This window comes from Anolis sagrei, chromosome 2 (genome assembly GCF_037176765.1).
Source record: "Anolis sagrei isolate rAnoSag1 chromosome 2, rAnoSag1.mat, whole genome shotgun sequence".
Classification (NCBI taxonomy): Eukaryota; Metazoa; Chordata; class Lepidosauria; order Squamata; family Dactyloidae; genus Anolis; species Anolis sagrei.
The window spans coordinates 285670419-285688961 of NC_090022.1; the positions used below are offsets into that span (position 1 = coordinate 285670419).

Here is an 18543-nt window from a genome sequence, read left to right on the forward strand (position 1 = left end):
TTCATTACCCTGTTGGCAGATTTAGGCTAGTAGAGAGAGAGCTGCAAGACGACAAATATATTTCCATAGTAGATCATCAAACAAGAGTTTTGGAATAATCTCAAAAGCATCTGAAATGCTTTGTGTTCTTTCACAAAGAGAGAGATTAGATCTGTTTTGTTTTATAGTGATTGCCAAATCCTTTCTGATTATGTCAGGCCAAAAGTGAAAAAAATTCACAGCCAAGCTACTCAAGGACTACTTAATCACAACTATCCCTTGATGGAACCTCAAGAAATAGACCATGGACTTTCAGCAAATCTGATGTGTGGGATATTTTTATTGAGATGATGATTTGTTTTACATTCAGTGTGAGACCAATACATTTGCAGAATGGCTTCAGAAGCTAGAAGTCAAATCCTGCATTTTTTTTATCAATCTCATGATGTCCTTTGAAATTTCCATCTAAACTGATTTATTAGTCAGACAACCTAATGTCAAATAACCCAGAGGAAGCTGGAATGTTCACAAAGCTCTCACAAGATGGTATTCACAATTATGAAATGACTATACTGCAGTGGAATGAATATACATTTAGTGAATATAATTCAGCATATTGTTGAGTACATCCTGGGGATGGGTGAGTACACATTTGTTCTCTGATTCACATATCCTAGCCTTTCTCCATATTGAATGAGTAGTTCCTCTTTTATTCTCACAACAAGTCTATAAAATAAGTTAGACTAAGATTGCATCCTAAATTCTGATAGTTTTATGCAGGTACAATTCTTGGTAAGAAGGAATGCAGGCCAAAGCAAAATGAGGGTTTGTTTTGAAATTTATTTTTTGAATATTTTCAAGCACTAGAAGATGGTTGAATCTGTGGAAATGTAGGACCAAATGTACTACAACTAATATACTTAATGACCACACTGAAATAACATATTAAGTATCTTTCCTTACGCTATTCACCTCCTTGATGCATGATCCTTTACTGATGTAGTGGGCTGGTAGATGGTATAATGTGCTCAAAAATCACCCCACTGAAGCCAGAAAAAAAAAAGAACCAGCTACTGCCTCCCTTCCAATTTCAGGTATTCCAGCAATGGGAGCTGCAGCTCTTTTCTCTCCATGGCTGTAACTGAATTGTTCTCCTACACCTTTCCACCCATTCATTAAATTATGGAGAAGGTGTTTGCCTCCTTTGGCAAGCAGGCTAGTAAGAACCCACTGAATTTGCATAAACAAACACTTAACACTCTCTTGCACACATTGCGGAATCATGGCCACTGACTTTTCCAAAGTTAGACTATTAGCAAACATTGCAGAGCAGCCATTATTAGAACCCGGGTTTCTTCCATTTTAGCTAAACCACACAATTGTAGCACTCTGATTCCACTTTAGCTGCCAAGATTGCATCCTGTGAAATTCCAAAATTTGTAATTTGGTAAGGCATTAGAGCTCCTTGGGTAATAGTTTTATATACTCCCTTCCTAAACTTCAATTCCAGCATTCCATGGGAAGTCTTTTAAGAACTATACTTCCCAGAAACCTGGGCCAGCATCACCACTGTCTGTGATGGGAATTCTGGCAACTGGACTATAATGTTCTGGTTGGTAAACCCCATAGCACACTGCAATTGGCTTTAAAGATACAGAAGTCTTTTAATTCTCTTGTTTTTAAAGCAAGGCAGTTTTGGGTGCTGGCATTGAGCCAGCGATATTTGAAGAGTCCTTTTAATGTGAATTTGCTCTTGGCTGCAAGATTGAAAAACAGATTGTGTGTTCAACATCATTTTAACTCTTTTAAAATAGTGTCAAGACAGCAGTAAAAAGGCAATAATGGCTGCAAACACAAAACAAAGTCAAGAATGAAGGCTGATATTGCATGGGCCTTTTTGTAGGTGTTGTGTTTTCAAACCAACAGCTTATATACTGAAAACAAAGGACAAGAAAATTGGGCACCACAGCTGCTGAAACAATGGACTCCAGCGTAGGTTAGAAGTTAAAACAGTGAGCATATATTTTTACCATGAATCATAGCCAAAGGGCAAGAAAATGTCACTCCACTATCTACTTTAGTACACATGCATCCCCTATACTTGGAGACCCATGACCCATTCACAATAGAGAATTATACTGTTGTTTTTCCATTTAAACTCCTACGGTTCTGTCCTATGGAATCCTGGAATGCCAATTTAGATGGAAGTCAAAGACAATATAAAAATAAATTTGTATTATAAAGCCTAATTGACCAGGAACCAGATGAACTCTGGACTGAAATCAAGGTAGCCATGGCCCCGAGTCTACAAAAGCTGAGCAGGGTGGCTGATGACAGGACGACATGGAAGTATTTTATTTATAGGGTTACCCTATGTCAAAGGACCTCATCACATTGAAGTCAATAAGCTGGAGAAGTGGAGAAAGTGCAGAACAGAGGGATTTGCCAAGTAGTGACATATAATTGCTTCTGGCTTACTATTATGCTGCTCTGATGTTTACTGAACAAGGACTTTAAAAATTCAGATAAGGAAGTATAATGCTTTTTAAAATGTCAGCTTTATGGACAAGTATATCTTTTGAGACAAAATAATGATGACAGACAGAAATAATGAAAACATACCAAAAATTACTAAAATGGTCAATAAATTCAGAACAAGTTAAAGACTGCATGGTCAAATGGGCTTCAAATGTTGGCCTCACAATTAAGCTAGAAGACTGGAAAAAAGTTTGGACCAAAAAAACTAAAATACACATACTCATATGAACTGAAAGAAAATTGGTATAAAATGATGTATCAATGAGATCTCGCATTGCAAAAAAATAGCTAAATATTATCGAAAAGTCTAAGATAAATGTTGGAAATGTGAAGACCATGTAGGAACATTTTCCATATATGGTGGACTTGCAAAATAGCAACAAAAAAATTGGAAAGAAATTCAAGTGAAGATTCAGAAAATATTAGTCATAAAAGTACAACTGAAACCAAAATACTTTTTATTAGGAATTCTAGAGTTTGAATTAGACAAAAAAAGACAGACTGTTTAACTATTTAGTGACTGTGGCAAGAATAATATATGCTTAAAAATTGAGAACAAAGGAAACACCAACCATAGAACAATGGACATAAAAAATTATGAATATAATGAATATGGATAGACTAACCCAACTAATATCACAAGGCTCATCCAGAAACAAAACAAAAACAGACTGGTCACCAGTGAAAGAAAATGGTAGATACTAAAAACATTCAAACATCTCTTATACAGTCTTTTGCACAGAACATACTTTGGTTGGTTTCATGTTAATGAGTTATGATGGTGTAAAATTAGCATACACCATTTTAAACTATGTTTTATGGACATTGTAGAGTTCTGTCTGAATCACACGACACACAACACACACACACACACCAACTCACAGATCAACTTACAGGGATACTTCCTCTGAATGTCATTTCTATGTTGGTAAAAATGGGTAACAGACAGACACATAATAAATATTTTCCTTTGGATAAAATGTACAGCAATAATGCCATTCTTAGAGACATTACAGATCCTCATTTCCCTGAAAATACTTGTTCCAATGTGTCTAGTTAAAGGAAATATGTAGATGTATTTTTTTCAGTTTCTTCCACTTTCCACTAGCACAAAGATTACTATTCTAAGATGGGTTGCCACATTGAAAAAGCGGGTCGGGAGAAAGTTGCTGCAGCAAAGAAAGTGAATGCCATTATAACCTGCATCAATAAATGGATAGTTGGATTAATAATCCAATTATTAATTGCCATTTGTAAGCTGCCTTGAGTCCCCCCCTGGTTAGAGAAAGGTAAGGTATAAATAAGGTAAATAAATAAATAATATTCTTCACTGATTGGGCCTTATTAGGCATATTGTGTTCAGTTTGGGACATCCCATTTTAAGAAGGATATAGTTTGGAACAGGTTCAGAGAAGGATAACAAATATGAAAAGAGAGATGGGAGAATCAAAAATATGAGGAAAGGTTGAAGATGCTGGGCTTATTCAGCTTTGTGAAGAAAAGATGAGATGTAACATGCCTGCACATTTAAAATATTTAAAGAGCTATCACAAAGGAAAGAGGCTGACCTGTTGTCTGTTGCCCTCAGAGAATAGATTAAGTTCTAATTTTTTAAAGTTACCAGAGACTAGATTTTGATTGAACTTCAGAAAGAACATCTTGGCAGTTTGACAATGGGACCAATTGTCTAGAGAGGTGGTGAGATCTCTTCCTGTTGACATTTTCAGAAAGAGGCTGCACAGCTACCTCCTTGAGACATTTTAGTTGGAGATCCTGCACTGAGCAGGGATTGAACATGACAGCCCATCATGCCCCTTCAACTTTGTGATCCTGTGGTAGCTTATCATAGCTACATGCAGGAGACATATTTCCAGATGCAACCCCTCAGTCAATGTGTTTGAGTGTGTGTGTGTGTGCGTGCAGAAATTCATATTGACTGATGCATTGATTGATTGATTGATTGAGTGGTAGTTGACTACTTTTAAATAGTTCATCTCAACATGTTGAAGGTGAGAAAATATGAACATTTTAACATTGCTACTTCATAATCATTTTTCCATTAACCTCCCTGTTGTAGCCTCTCTCCAACTAATTTTGGAAGAATAAATCAAGAAGTAAGTAAGTATTGATTATAAAGTCCAATTCAAAATAACCAGCAACCTCTAGTTGGAATTAAAACTTATGTTCATTTCCTTTTCATCCGAAGAATAGTTGAGAGCCAAAAGCAGGTTGATTGAATCGATTTAAGCAATACGGTCTTTCAGGCTGCCAGAACCGTGTGCACATGGCTTTAAAAAAATAACCCTGCTCTCCAAGAGTACAGCATGATTAACTGCAATATTTAATTCCATCTGACTGGCAAGTATGTATTGACAAAGTGCAGGTGGTGGGATTATCTTGCTGGCATCTGTCTATCACAGTAAAATGGGTTTATTTATTTTAGTAATGCATGGTGTGCTGATAAATCTAACCATAAACTGCACATTCTAAGAGTGAATTAAAGGGCTGTCAGTTTTACTTAGTCACCTTGATTTATTTGATCCCCTAAGTGAGGGCCCCCTTTGCTACAATCTATGTGGGTGACCTTAAGGTCATCTGCAGAATTGCAGCACAGACTGGAAGCCTGCAGGTTAAGTCCTAAACCTCCTTTTGTAGCAACCTATTTTTTTCGCTTCTCTTACTTGCTGCACATTACATTCATTGGCTTGCTTCCTGTTACTACCATCCATTCAATGTATCCATTCTAGCTGGGTATACTAAAATCTGCCAGCTCTGTGCATCTCATTTCTTCAGTGTCTTCTGGGAGTGCTGCTGGCTTGGAGAGAGAATAGAATTCTCCAGATCAGCATTTGGAGAGTCTACATAGGCAGAGGTGGTCTGCATGGCCAGGCAGGAGGGAGCCCTTATCATCACGGCCTTTTCACCACCTTTACCATCACTGTCCTTTTGCTGTCATAGAGATGATTTCTCCAAGTTGTCACTTGTTGTCAGTTTGACTCAGAAGGCATGGGTGAAAAGAGTAAAAATGACAGTGACAGGACCGCATTTGTAAGTGTCACTTCTTTTCCCTGGGCCACCTGAGCCCAAGACAAGGGGGATAGCCATATAAATAATGGTGGCCAGTTCTAAATTAGAACTGGCCCAACTGTTTGCACATTGCCAGTGAGCAAAGAAGCTCTGTGGCTTTTGGTAAGTTCCAGCTCATTCCCTGTCTTTAATGTGAGGCAAAACTATTCCATGGCATGTACAGTGAATCATCTCCATGCATCATTTGGACACCAGGGAGTCTGTTCACCTCTGCCCTCCTTCATTTGGCCTGTGTTAATAAGCCTTAAGTTGAAATTGACTAGAAGACACTTAACAGCAAAAACAACAACAGTGTTTGTAACAGTGTGTTACAAATAAGATCCCCGAGTCTGTGTTCTGACTGTTATGAGCCATTGCTTTCTCCTTCTCTCTCTTTCTATATCTTGTTTAATAAATTTGTGAAATAATTCTGGAAGTGGATGGAGTGGTGAACTGAAACTGTTAAACCAAATAAATGAAGACAAATGAATAAACATTTTCAAATGTTGCCACCCCTGCCCAGAAAAGAATAAATTGTGAAAACAAAGCAGCTCTGTGTAAATTTATCCAGTCTATTTTACATACTTAAATTGCATATGCATGGACTTGCATATAGAAGCTGCTATAGATATGTGGACAGAAATATTGCTATATTGCATCAAGTGAAAGAATGACCATATTCAGATATGACTTGTTTCTTAAATAATCCTCATTTACAGTCAGCTGCTAGTGATATTCCTAGAGCTTTCTAAAACAGCTTACTTAATGGTTTAAATGACTTCAGTGAGCACTGGTAACTAGTAGTTACTGAACTAAGGCATTGATCTGATGGGGAAATTCTTCTGAGTTATACTGGATTCTGGATTAAACCAGTTTTCATCTTGCACTGAAATCCACACATTTATCCAAATTTGTGTATTGATTTTGGTGATTTCCATGTTATACAACTCCTTTCCTTTTGGATAAGGTACATTTATGTGCATTTTCTCCAATTATACACCAATTATACACCTCCAATTATACACCTTTCATCTGTTTATGATTAAATCTTGCTAACTATGTTATGTACATGTTTGAAGAGCATATTGCACATTTTCTCATAAAAAGTGAAAAGGTCACTTTGGTCATGAGGGTGACCAAAAAATCACTCCTGCCCTAATTTTCACTTTAAATGTTCACTGCCTCATTCCAGATGCTTAGGAATATGCATACATATCTTAATTTTAGATTAAGTAGGTTTGGTTGTTGGATAATGACAGAGTTGGGATTTGAATCTCTCTGAACCTACTTGAATCTCTCTGAACCTTCAAAATTAGCAGTGTCGGGAATCTTTCCAAATTTTCTCACCCTTGTATAAAAAAGGGTGTGTTCTCAGGATCAAGAAAATGCCATACTTTTCTTTCTTTCATATTTTTTCTTTTTTGCATATTGGACTTTTTGTCATGATTTGATTGTTGGCCTGTGATAGGAGAGACCAGGGTTTGAAACCTGCTGGACAACAGAAACCCACTGTGTGACTTTGGTCGTCATATTTTCTCAGTCTCAAAGGAAAGCAAGAATAAACTCATTCTGAAAAAAAACTTACCATGAAATGACTTGAAAGCACACAACAAACTTGTTTTGCTACAAATTCTCTTCTTATTAAAAACTTCGTGAGATTGCAGTTTTCTGTACAATAATATTTTTGTGCAAAACCAATATGTTTTTCTCAATACCCTTTTGTTTTGCACTCTGTACAAAATTATTGAAAAGTACAGCTAAAACTCTCCTAATCTCATTTGGTGATGAGAACATTTCAGATTATGTATGCTTGCACATTAGACTTTAAGAAGTAAAGATTTATGTCCATAGTAGAAGTATCCGTATGTTTAATTAGCAGGAAAGGAAACCATTATTTTAAAGTGCTCCTTGGTACACTTTAACAAAACTATAAAAGTGAAGAACTAGAAATATTTTAATTACTCTTTCAAAGCATATCTCCACCTCTCCTTTTCTGTTATCTTTCTTCTAAACTAATCAAATGGATGTAGAGCTACCTTTAAAAGTTAGAATTAATATATCCAGTAACGCTTAGCATGACAACCATATAGTGTAGATGTTTGAATGTAATACCAGGATTCAAATCCTCCCTGCTTGGACATGGAAACCTTGATAATCCTTGGCACATCACACTCTCTTACGATCTCATCAGAAGGCCGTCGAGGTTGCTCTGCTTCATAGAGAGGTATGAGTAATCCTGTGGGTAATTGAGTGCATACAATAACAATAAACCCTAAATACATTAACTAGTATGAAACTACTATCAGTGGTGTTAAGTTCAGTCTCCAGTGTTTTGCAACTTCAACTTCTCCAGCTTTCTGTGCTTGCATAAAAACTCAAGGGAAGATGTAATGAGGTTACTCTTCCACTGATATGTTTACATATTAAAACAAGCAGCCAAAGAAGGTGTAATATTATGAGGAAATATCTAACAGAGAAGCAAAGCAAACAGACAGAACTCATAGCTACTATGAAATAATGTGATAAACTCTAACATGTTACTTCCAAACTTTCAAAGAACAGATTTTGGCACATCACTAGCTAATAGGGATGTGTTCCTTAAACACTGATGATTGATTGTGTTTATGATGCTATTCCGCCCACTTTGATGATGTGTCAGCCTTGGCAAAAAATGAACTTTCTTTTCTTGGAATTAATCCAATGCTTTTCAAAGAACCTTGATGTTGTCTAGAAGCTTATTACAGGAACACCAGAACCTCAACAATAATGTTATCCAGGTTTCTTGAATGGAAACAGCCCGAACTTTGCTGACAAAGTATAAGGATAGTTGGTTGAAATTAAAGATACAGGATATGATTCTAAGTTGGAAATCGTGGTATTGAGGTCTAGCCAATGCTTTCTATGAACTCTAAAACATACTGAGCTTCCACTCAGTATCTTCCTTGGTAGATAGTGGAAAGATGATTTTATATGTGCATTTGAAAACTACTGCTTTATTTCTATTCTTATGGTGTTATGAGAATAACATATTCGGGATTTGGCTTTAAGAAATTATCAAGAATTAAAAGTAGAGAAGATCCACACATTTCTGTGCTCTCAGTCATTACCATTAAACAATATGAGAGGACCACCTCAGATGGGAGATTCTGAGAGAAGGAGCAACAATAAAATCATAGTATCATAGGGTGGGACCCAAGGCCCATCTGGTAAAATTCCATTACATGCAAGAAGACATAATTCAAACACTTCCAAAAGATTGTCATAAAAACCTTCAAAGGAGCAGGGTCTACTCTATGAGACAACCTATTCCACTATCAAACTTTTCATATGATTGTAATACTTTTCCTAATGTTTACATGGAATCTTTTTATCTGCAATTAGAATCCATTGGTCTGTGCTCTAGTCTCTGAAGCAGAAGAAACAGCGTTAGTCCATCTTCCATGTGACATCTCTTCAGAGATTTAAGCATGGCTATCACATCTCCTTTGAGTGACAGGACTTTGTTTCCAAACCTTTCATCTTCTTGGTGTCTTTTCTAACTTGTCACTTTCTATCCATATAGAACTTTGGTGCCCAGAAATGGTGAGAAAAGGTAGATAGAGTGGTGCTTTTACTTTTATAGATACAGAGATTGCTGCCCTGCTGGTTCAGCTTAGAATTGTGTTGGTCACAAATCTACTCTTCCTTTGAGTTTGATTTTCCCATGGTTTATGGCCAGCTTGAACAGAAGTCTACATAGAGCCAGATGGATACCCAGATGGGCCTTTCTGTTTCTGATAAAGAGACATACTAATGATGATGGCAATATTTCCTTACCTCAAAGGCATATCATCCCACAAAGCATAATTAGTATTTATGAAATCTTTAGGAGAAGAAAACTCATAGATGAGTTGAATCACAATCAACAAGTAAACATCATTCAATTAGGATGCCAAGATGACAAAGAAAAAGATACTGGAAATGTATACAGACTGTCAACTTTGAAATGCTAAACTCTGATTCTATCGAATTACTTTGTGTTATAATTGATGCTTCTTCCCACTATGCTTACACCGACTAGTGCCAGCATGCATGCCAACCTGTCAAACTGCTGTTACAAATTATAAGAAAATCTTTATCATTACGGTACTTAAATTTTCTGAGAAAGAGGGTCACCTTAAGCAGTATTAAAGGTAGAAGGCAGATTACTCTAAACCCAGCATTACCCCAACTCATTCTGTTGAGGAATTGAAATCTCTTTTCCCACTTACACAAGAATATATAGGTAAACTTAGAGATACCTTTGGGATAGGACATAAACTTTCCCTACAGTATTCTCCTGGAATTAAAAATCAAGTCAAGTTATTATAAAACTATTGAGTTGGATGAGACCATAAGGGGCATCCAGTCTAATCTCATTCTGCCATGTAGCAATACAAAATCAAAGCCCTCCCAACAGATAGCCATCCAGTCTCTTTTTAAAAAAAATCTCCAGAAACAGAGACTCCACCACACTCCCAGGCAGCATATTCCATTGTCATACAACTCTTACTAAATATATAGGTGGAATTATTCCAATATCCCAATGCCATGGCAGTTAAAGTGATGTCAATATGCATTAATGTGACAGTGTAGATGCACCCACAGTCTCTCCTCTTATTGGTTTCTTCATATTTCTTTTTCCCATGGCCAATACAATTTGGTTCCCAGTTAAAACAAAGCAGAAAACAAACAGCATATGATATGAGAATATCTTATTTTATTGCTGAGTGGCCAGCACCTCTCAATCTAGTCTCCAAAATCTCAACAAAGACAGAAACCCATGGAATTTCATGTGAACTGGAAACCTACCTTGCCAGAGAATAACCTAACTGTACATTTTGTTTCACCAGTGTCCTCAACCCTAGAATTGTTCATGTGTTTCTCCAATTTTGTTTAAATCTTTTGTTTATTTTACAAGTATCTAACCTTGTTACACATGAGACAATTTTCTGACTATGGGGAACCCCTGTGCCCCATAGATATCTATTATTTCCTCTAATAACAAAATTATGTGGCTTTTTTTAAAAGCCAAAGAGGACCACTCGGTCAAATGAACCGAGTGGTCCTCTTTGGCTTTTAAAAAAAGCCACATAATTTTGTTATTAGAGGAAATAATAGATATCTTGGAAAATTGTAGTTTGGTGAGTTCCCAACATGCTGGCAGAGAAGACTAGAGTTCCTTAGCCAACTTGATCATTTAATATGCAAATGTGGGAGCTATAGTCCAAAAATAGCTATCATTACCATTGGATGAATAAAGTTATGCCACTTTGGTAGCCTGAACCAGGTGAGCTGAAAACGGATGCCCATTTGTTGTCCCCTGTTCACGGAGAATAGCAAGCATACTGGAAATGACTCAGTATCAGCTCACAAAACATTCACATGAAGAGAAAAAAGCTGGCCATACTTAGGCAATTGGAGATTTTGATCTTAACTGATAGTTCAGTTGTTAAATTATATGGTATTAGAGTGAAAAGAAATGAAAGGGAACAGGATTTAGCAAAAATATATAGAAAAATGAGAAGATTTAACACAGAGCTAGAGAAATTGAAATAAAATAAATACCACCCTTCATATTCAGAATAATTATCTGAAGAGCTGGAACTTGTACTGATCTCTTAAACTGATTGCAGATGTAGAAATTATATTCATTTTGTTTTTCATTTTAGAAATAGAAAATGAGAGGCATGCATTTTGGATGCCCCTTTCTGTCAGATATTATTTCCCAGCTGTGCTAGATTACATAACAGCTTTTGGTATTTCCAAATGATACAGAAATCTTGAAATCCCATTGGAAATACAGATCAGTGATGACATGCTCCAGCACAGAGCAAATGATAACCTGTGTGGATTCTTCCATATAATGAAACAAGTTTGATAAACAGAAAATTGGGGGGGGGGGGGGGGGAGAGAGAGAGAGAGAGAGAGAGAAAGGAGAGCGGGATTTAAAGAGGAGAAAAACAAATTTCCCGAGAAATAGGTCTCAAAATAAAAACATGAGTCTTGCATTTGGCCTTTCTACCTTCTGTGCCTAAGAAGCTGCTGGAGGCTTCTCAGCAATAATTTACAAACTCAGGGACCACCCTGTCTTTGGGTAGAGTAGACATTGAAAGAATATTTTAAAAGATGTGAAAAATAGTCCAAAGTGGGTTTCTTGAGTCAGCAAATTCTGATCAGAAATGCATCAAATACAACAAAAGAAAGTATAGCAGTAGGACTGTGGAGTTGGTCTACTTTGATCGGAGTTTAAGGTTATATTTATTAGTAGAGTTACAATATGACTTTTTCAGAATGATAATCTCTGGTAAGAATCCACTTAAATGGATACTATGTTTTTAGAAATCATTGAATATTACAAATAGAAATAAAAACAGGCATCCCAAAATCAGTAGATGTGTGAATTTTTCTGAAACTTGGGGGGAAATATGCCCTGGTTATCCTGTGTCATTGTAGACAAAATCAAGGAGACAGTTCTTGTAGGCTTTTAAAAAAATGTTTGTAAAAATATTAAAAATTCCCCAAAACTCAGTGGATGAGTGAAACTTGGGGGAGGGGGGGGTAACAATGGTAAATGTGTTCTACAATAATAGCAAGTTTTATCCAGATAAACAATGAGGGAAAAAGAAGCCCCTGAAGTTTTCCCATTGGCCCAACTACTTAATGAAAAAGTAACTAGAAATTAATTATATCATTATAATAACAATAAAGACCCCTTAAGATATTTTAGAAACACTTTAGAAATGATTTTCTACCCACCCACCCCCAACCCCTAATTTACTAATGTGTACTGAAATGTTTTAAATTGATCGCACAGGCCTAGTGCATATGTTTTTGGAAAGTTTGGTATTTCTGGGAGTTGCTGTCAATATTGTCTGTTCTCTGGATATCTTTGGTAGAAAACAGATTGCTGATAATGCAAATGTGATCTGATTTCAGTTGTACAGTTGATAAAGAAAATGCTAGCAGAGCAACAATCCTCACAGTTTGTATGTAGCATTTTTTTTAGAAGAAAGCAACATGCAGATATATTTATAGTGTTGTTTTATATGTTTCATTATCCATGTTCATGATTGTATATGTTGACATTCCACTCTTTGATGAAAAGGATGTTATACCATAATTTCATGGTGTTGTTGTTATTGTTGTTGTGTTTGTTGTTATTATTAATAATATTTTAACAATTATACTTACATTCAGGTTGTGTTGCCACTTTTATGGGGTGTGAGCTTTCTCCTGGTCCCCATTCATTGTATGCCACCACTCGGAAAGTGTAGGTCTCTTCAGGTTTCAGGTTCCCTACTGTGAGCTGGAGCACGCCGGACTGCGATGTGTTCAGAGCCCGCTCCCTAAATAAAAAACAAACAAACAAAAAAAAAAACACAAGGAGTGAGAAAGTCAATATGAAATGTCTCAGACAAAGGTTCTCAATGGATACAAACAACCACTAAACAGTGTATGTGTGTGCTTAGAGAAGCCAAAACAAATTCAAGGGAACAACCTTGATGGAACAATGAACAATCAACTATTCAGTGTAAAGGTGGAAGATTCTAATACAAATAATACACTTACACAACAATGATATGTCATGTTGTTCTAAGGATAAACCCAAACTGAAAGATGGGGGAGACAAAGTAACCAACTTGTAGCAAAAACTAAACATTTCAATTGTTTTAGAACAACTGCTATTCTTTTTTTCCAAAACTAACAGTTAGGCCTCTATTAAGCAATGTAGGTATGAAAATCTACTGTTCACTCTACCCTTTTCTCAGCTGCAATTCTCTGAACTTCCTACCAGCTGGTCAGTACGAAGTTTGGGGAGCAGTAGGCAAGCATTGGTGTGTCTTTTTAAAGCTGGCTAAACTGGCCATGACCATTGGTCTGCTGTTGCAGGAAAATAATTAGATGCTACATCCAACTTTTTTCTCATAATTCACCCACAGGATGTGAAGCAAAATTGAATAGGGCTGATCAATAAAGATTTTCAATAGGTACCCAGAAGTGGACTTTTCTTCCTTACCCCACATTAAATCCAGCTGACTCCTCTCTTCTGCACAACATCTCTGTTGTTCTTTGCATCTGTTTACTCTGTATTATTGTGTAATGACCAAAAAGGGGGTATAATTAAAGAGGACAATCAGCAGAATGTTGTATCCTTGAAGGTGGCATTTATGCTACCTATTTTGCTCTGAGTTCCATTAAGGATGGCTTCACTTAAGCTGTTTGCCTAAACCCTATCCATTAGGGCTGGACGGTTTCGTTCGTTAATTTTGTAATTCGTTAATAATTCATTATTTTTTTTGATAACGAAGCGATAACAAACCATTCAGGAGCAACTAAAAAACAAAATGAATTTTTAAATCTATTTCGTAATTGTTTTGTTTCGTTATTATTTCCATATGTCTGGTGCAAGTTTTATAGTTGTTTCCCTCCCCTCTCCCTGGTTGCAAGCGGTCGGCATTTACCCCACTTCCGGGTCCCTGGCCTCTGCTTAAGTGGATCAAATTCTCCTCTCCTCCTGTCATCACCTCACCTCGTTCCTCACTCTGGCCTGCGTGCATTGGGCAAAGAGACACAGCAGTGCAGCACTCAGAGACATGCCTGTTGCCTGCCTAACCTCCTGCCTTCCTGGGCAGGGGTTAAAACTGTTATGATTATTATTATTATTGAGAAGCATTGTCAAACCAGAATAGAGATTTCACCCTTCCTCTCTCTCTCTCTTTCCCCCCTCTTTCCTTCTCCGAGGTTAAAACTATTATTATTATTATTATATTTATTATTATTATTATTATTATTATTATTATTATTATTAAGAATGGATGGCCATCTTTCAGTAGTGCTTTTACTGTGCTTTACATGCACGAAGGCAGAAAGTTGTTTGTTATGATGATGATGATTATTATTATTGAGAAGCATTGTCAAACCAGAATAGAGATTTCACCCCTCCTCTCTCTCTCTTTCCCCCCTCTTTCCTTCTCCGAGGTTAAAACTATTATTTAAAACTATTATTTTCACGTTGCGCAACCGCGTCCGCCATTTTAACGAATTGATTCGTTAATATTAACGAAATTTCGTAAATATCAAACTTTTTAAAAGGAAAATTTCGGAATTCTTTTAAATATCGAAACGCAAAAAACCCCAAAAAATGAATCAATTTTAGAAACAAATTTTTCCGTTGTTACCCAGGCCTACTATCCATTTCCCACCTGAGAAATCAAGCAGACTGTGGATCCACAGGAGCATTGGAACCAGCTGCTGCTTTTGCGCACTGCAATCAGGATGCCCATTGGTGGCGGAATAAGACTTGGATTGCAATATCTATCCAAAATACAGACTTGAATCCCATTATATTTTTTGAGTCTTGACATTTTTATTTTTCATTTGTTGTATGATGTGAAGAACCCTTACCTTTAGCAGCCAGAATGTGGGCCTAGTGAAGCATGTTGGCCTGAACAGTTAGAATGTGGGTCTAGTGAAGCCCTGGTGGCCATCTTAAGATAGGGAAACAGGGAGATACCATCTTAGGTCAGGTTTTCTTAGAGGGGGCGTGTCCTAGTCCAGTAAGCAGAGAGTAGATGGCTAGGATTGGTTAGGAATAGGGGGTGGAGCCTAATATTCAAATAGAGGAAAAACTGTACCTGTTGAATTTGAGGCTTGAGTTTTGGCGGTTGGGATTTGTCAGTTGGGAGTTAGGTAGTCGGTTGGTGTTCACATTTGGATAGTGCCACATAGGAGAATTGGGTTAAACTTTTGTAGTATTCAAGGGCTAAAGGAATTAGTCAGGAATACTGACAGTGAGAACAGGACCCTGCTTATGGTCTATTTCTTTTATTCCTAATGAAGTCTAGTCCAAGGTTGTTTGGCTAGATTCCAGAAAGTGGGAATTTGGTTTGGAATTATCAGAGATTTCCTGAGATAATCTCCTGTTTGTTAACTCTAGATTTGAACCCAGGATCCAACTAAGAATTGTACATCAAACATAACCAAAACCTTTTGTGCCATTCACTTACAGAAACCATTACACATTTGTACCAGAAGAGTTTAAGCCTGTTAAATAAATGTTTTGTTATAGTTAACACATTACAACAGCCTGTGTGTGAACGTAATTGGTATTTAAACCCTCTGAGGAAAATAAACACCATAGTAACACAGAAGGGTGTTACTAAGTATCCTCTCCACTAGGGCTGGGCGGTTTCGTTCGTTAATTTTGTAATTCGTTATTAATTCGTTATTTTTTTGATAACGAAGCGATATTGAACCATTCAGGAGCAACTAAAAAACGAAACGAATTTTTCCAATTCGTTTCGTAATTGTTTCGAAATTGTTTCGTTATTATTTCGTTATTATTTCCGTATGTCTGGTGAAAGTTTTATAGTCGTTGTTTGTTTTATCAGTGATAAAAAAAATTATCACACCAACAGTCAACAACAGAGGGAGAGGGAAGCTTCAGAAGTTCCCCCTGTCCCATTTGGAGGGTTTTTTAGTGTATTGCGCAATCGCGTCCGCCATTAACAAATCGATTCGTTATTGTTTCGAAATTGTTTCGTAATTTCCGAAATTTCGTAAATATCGAACTTTTTAAAAGAAAAATTTCAGAATTCTTTTAAATAACAAAACGTAAAAAAACCCTAAAAACGAATCGAGTTTAGAAACAAATTTTTCCATGGTTGGACAGCCCTACTCTCCACACATATAACAGCCTGAATAGTAAGAAAAGGTGGCAGCGTACCCAATTGAAGAAACAGTTACAAAACCTCTCAGTTCAGACGTCATTCAAATATAGCTATACACAGTTATATCTTTCCCTGTCTGATAAATTCAAATTATTTAAAATCTTCTCTACTCCTCGACTTTCCTTCCTCTTTTAGTGTGCTATTCCTTAGCACTGGTGACATAGCGGTGTGATCCTTCCCAGGATAATCCTTATATAGGCATTTGCTTCTCATAGCTACACATACACATACTAGATGATTTACTTTACCAATAAATACATTGGACAGTTACTTGTTTCTCTGGGCTAACAACATCCATTCTTTAAGCTTCTACCATTTGAGAACTTTGTTTTTGAAAGAGTTTTGCCTGTACTTGTCAGACAAAGAGTAGCTAGATCAGATGTTCTAGAGAAAAGCACGAACTTGAATCTATTAGTGCTTTTCTTCAGACAAAGATCTTAATCTGACCTGAAATCCAGTTTAGGTCAGAAGTCAGCTGTCTGACTGGAAATGGAGCACAACTGAGCTTGTGAATACCTGAGGTGAATCAGACCATTCACTGGACTTGGTATTGTCTCTTTAGACCTGCAGTAGTGATATGCACAAGGAGCAACTATGCCGCCAAGTTATAGTTTTCCATTTCAGTACTCAAGAATTCACACTTTTATTGTGACTATCAAGGTAAAGGCATATTGAGATTTTTATGTAGATTGAATGACAGACTAGAAACAGGACTAATTTTTAAACAAAGCAAATAGCTGGAAGTGCATTTTTTGCAGCGAGAACCAAAACAGGAGTTAAAGACCTTTATTGTTTCCCCTTAATCTAAGTTGACAAAGACATCATGCACAACAAGCACCAAGGGCTGAATCCGATTGTCACTCCCAGTTCAAGCTGTGATTATTTCATTTTTTGCCAGTGTCTCATTTCTGTTTAAGAGCGTAGGTGCCTCAACAAACTGCAACTCCCAGGTTTCCAAGGCATTGAGCCATGGCAGCTAAGGTGATGTCAAACTCCATTAATTCTGCAGAATGGAGTCAGCCTAGAAGAGCCCAACTTTATCTTCTTGAGCAGACTAAATGTCTTAGTCAGTGAGGGAAAATTGTTGCTATAAGTCAGAAGCAAGAAAGATCTGGATATTTAACAAGTCTTGTGTCCTTCCAATTCTGTTCACCTACCTAACATGCAAACCACTTCCTTCAGAGAAGCTGCTCTGTTAAATATTATGTGAAATTTGGATATGTGATTAATGCATATGTGGCTTATGGGCAATTCTAGCTTATTGAGATAATCATTACTTCTGCGATAACAGAAAAAAGCAGATTCAATTCTTCCACTATGGCATGGTGGAATGGTAAATCTCTATTTTCTCATTCCCAAGGGAAGTTGGATGTGGTGAGCAATCAATGTTTTCTTCCCTTAGTGCTGAAGACACATGGGATTTTTTTTTTGTACAGTGATGGAAAACTGCCATAACCTTTCCCCAAAAGCTACTGAACTTTGCACAAGGCAGCATAATTTTCAGGAAAGCTGCACAACTTTCCCAAAAAATCTATGGAGAAAAAGAGGCCAAAATGGAATCTTGTACAGCTGTGAATGTCATTTAACTCTTGTTCAACAAACATACAGTTTCTTGTATCAGAAACAACAACAGCAGATGTTTACTGCAAGATTGCAGACACTTTCTTGGTTCTATTTTTCTTCCTACAAATGTTCCAAAGGGGATGGAAATTCCAACTTTTAACTGTGGAAATTCCACAGTCAAGAAATGAGCAAATACCCACTTCATCCCTAATGCCACATTATTAAGCACTTCATTTGTCCCTGTGTCACCCCATAAACAGGGAGATGTGATCGGCAGAGTTTCTGTCAACTTAGAATAGTTGTTTAAAGCCAAGAAAAATGTTTTTTATTTTAATTATGTCTTGGATGTAATGTAATTTTATGCCACAGATCGCCAATTAATGGTGCAAGACTAGCTGAGCTACTGTTTGGGAAGGGGAAATCATGTTTTCTCTGTTCTCCTTCATCTTTTCCCATTCTGCTCCCGACCTCTTCTCAATGTGCTGTTGTGCTTTTGTGACATAAACAAAATTAAATGAGAAATGTAGCATAACAAAAATTAAATGTTTCAAACTTGCCCAAGGAAAGACTGCATAATGGTTTCAGAGCTCAAAGCATCACAGACTATTAAATAATATATCCAGATGATAATTCTGAAAAATAAAGG

At 36.8% G+C, this 18543-nt stretch overlaps 1 protein-coding gene across 4 annotated transcripts in view; it reads right to left on the reverse strand.

Moving 5' to 3' along the window:
* Positions 1-18543, reverse strand: part of DCC (DCC netrin 1 receptor) — a 1101219-nt gene that overhangs the window by 303770 nt on the left and 778906 nt on the right. For all 4 annotated transcript variants that reach the window (XM_060761267.2, XM_060761265.2, XM_060761264.2 and 1 more), the window contains exon 9: positions 12796-12950. In XM_060761267.2, the coding sequence (XP_060617250.2) occupies positions 12796-12950 (155 nt within the window). The remainder of the gene's footprint in view (positions 1-12795; positions 12951-18543) is intronic.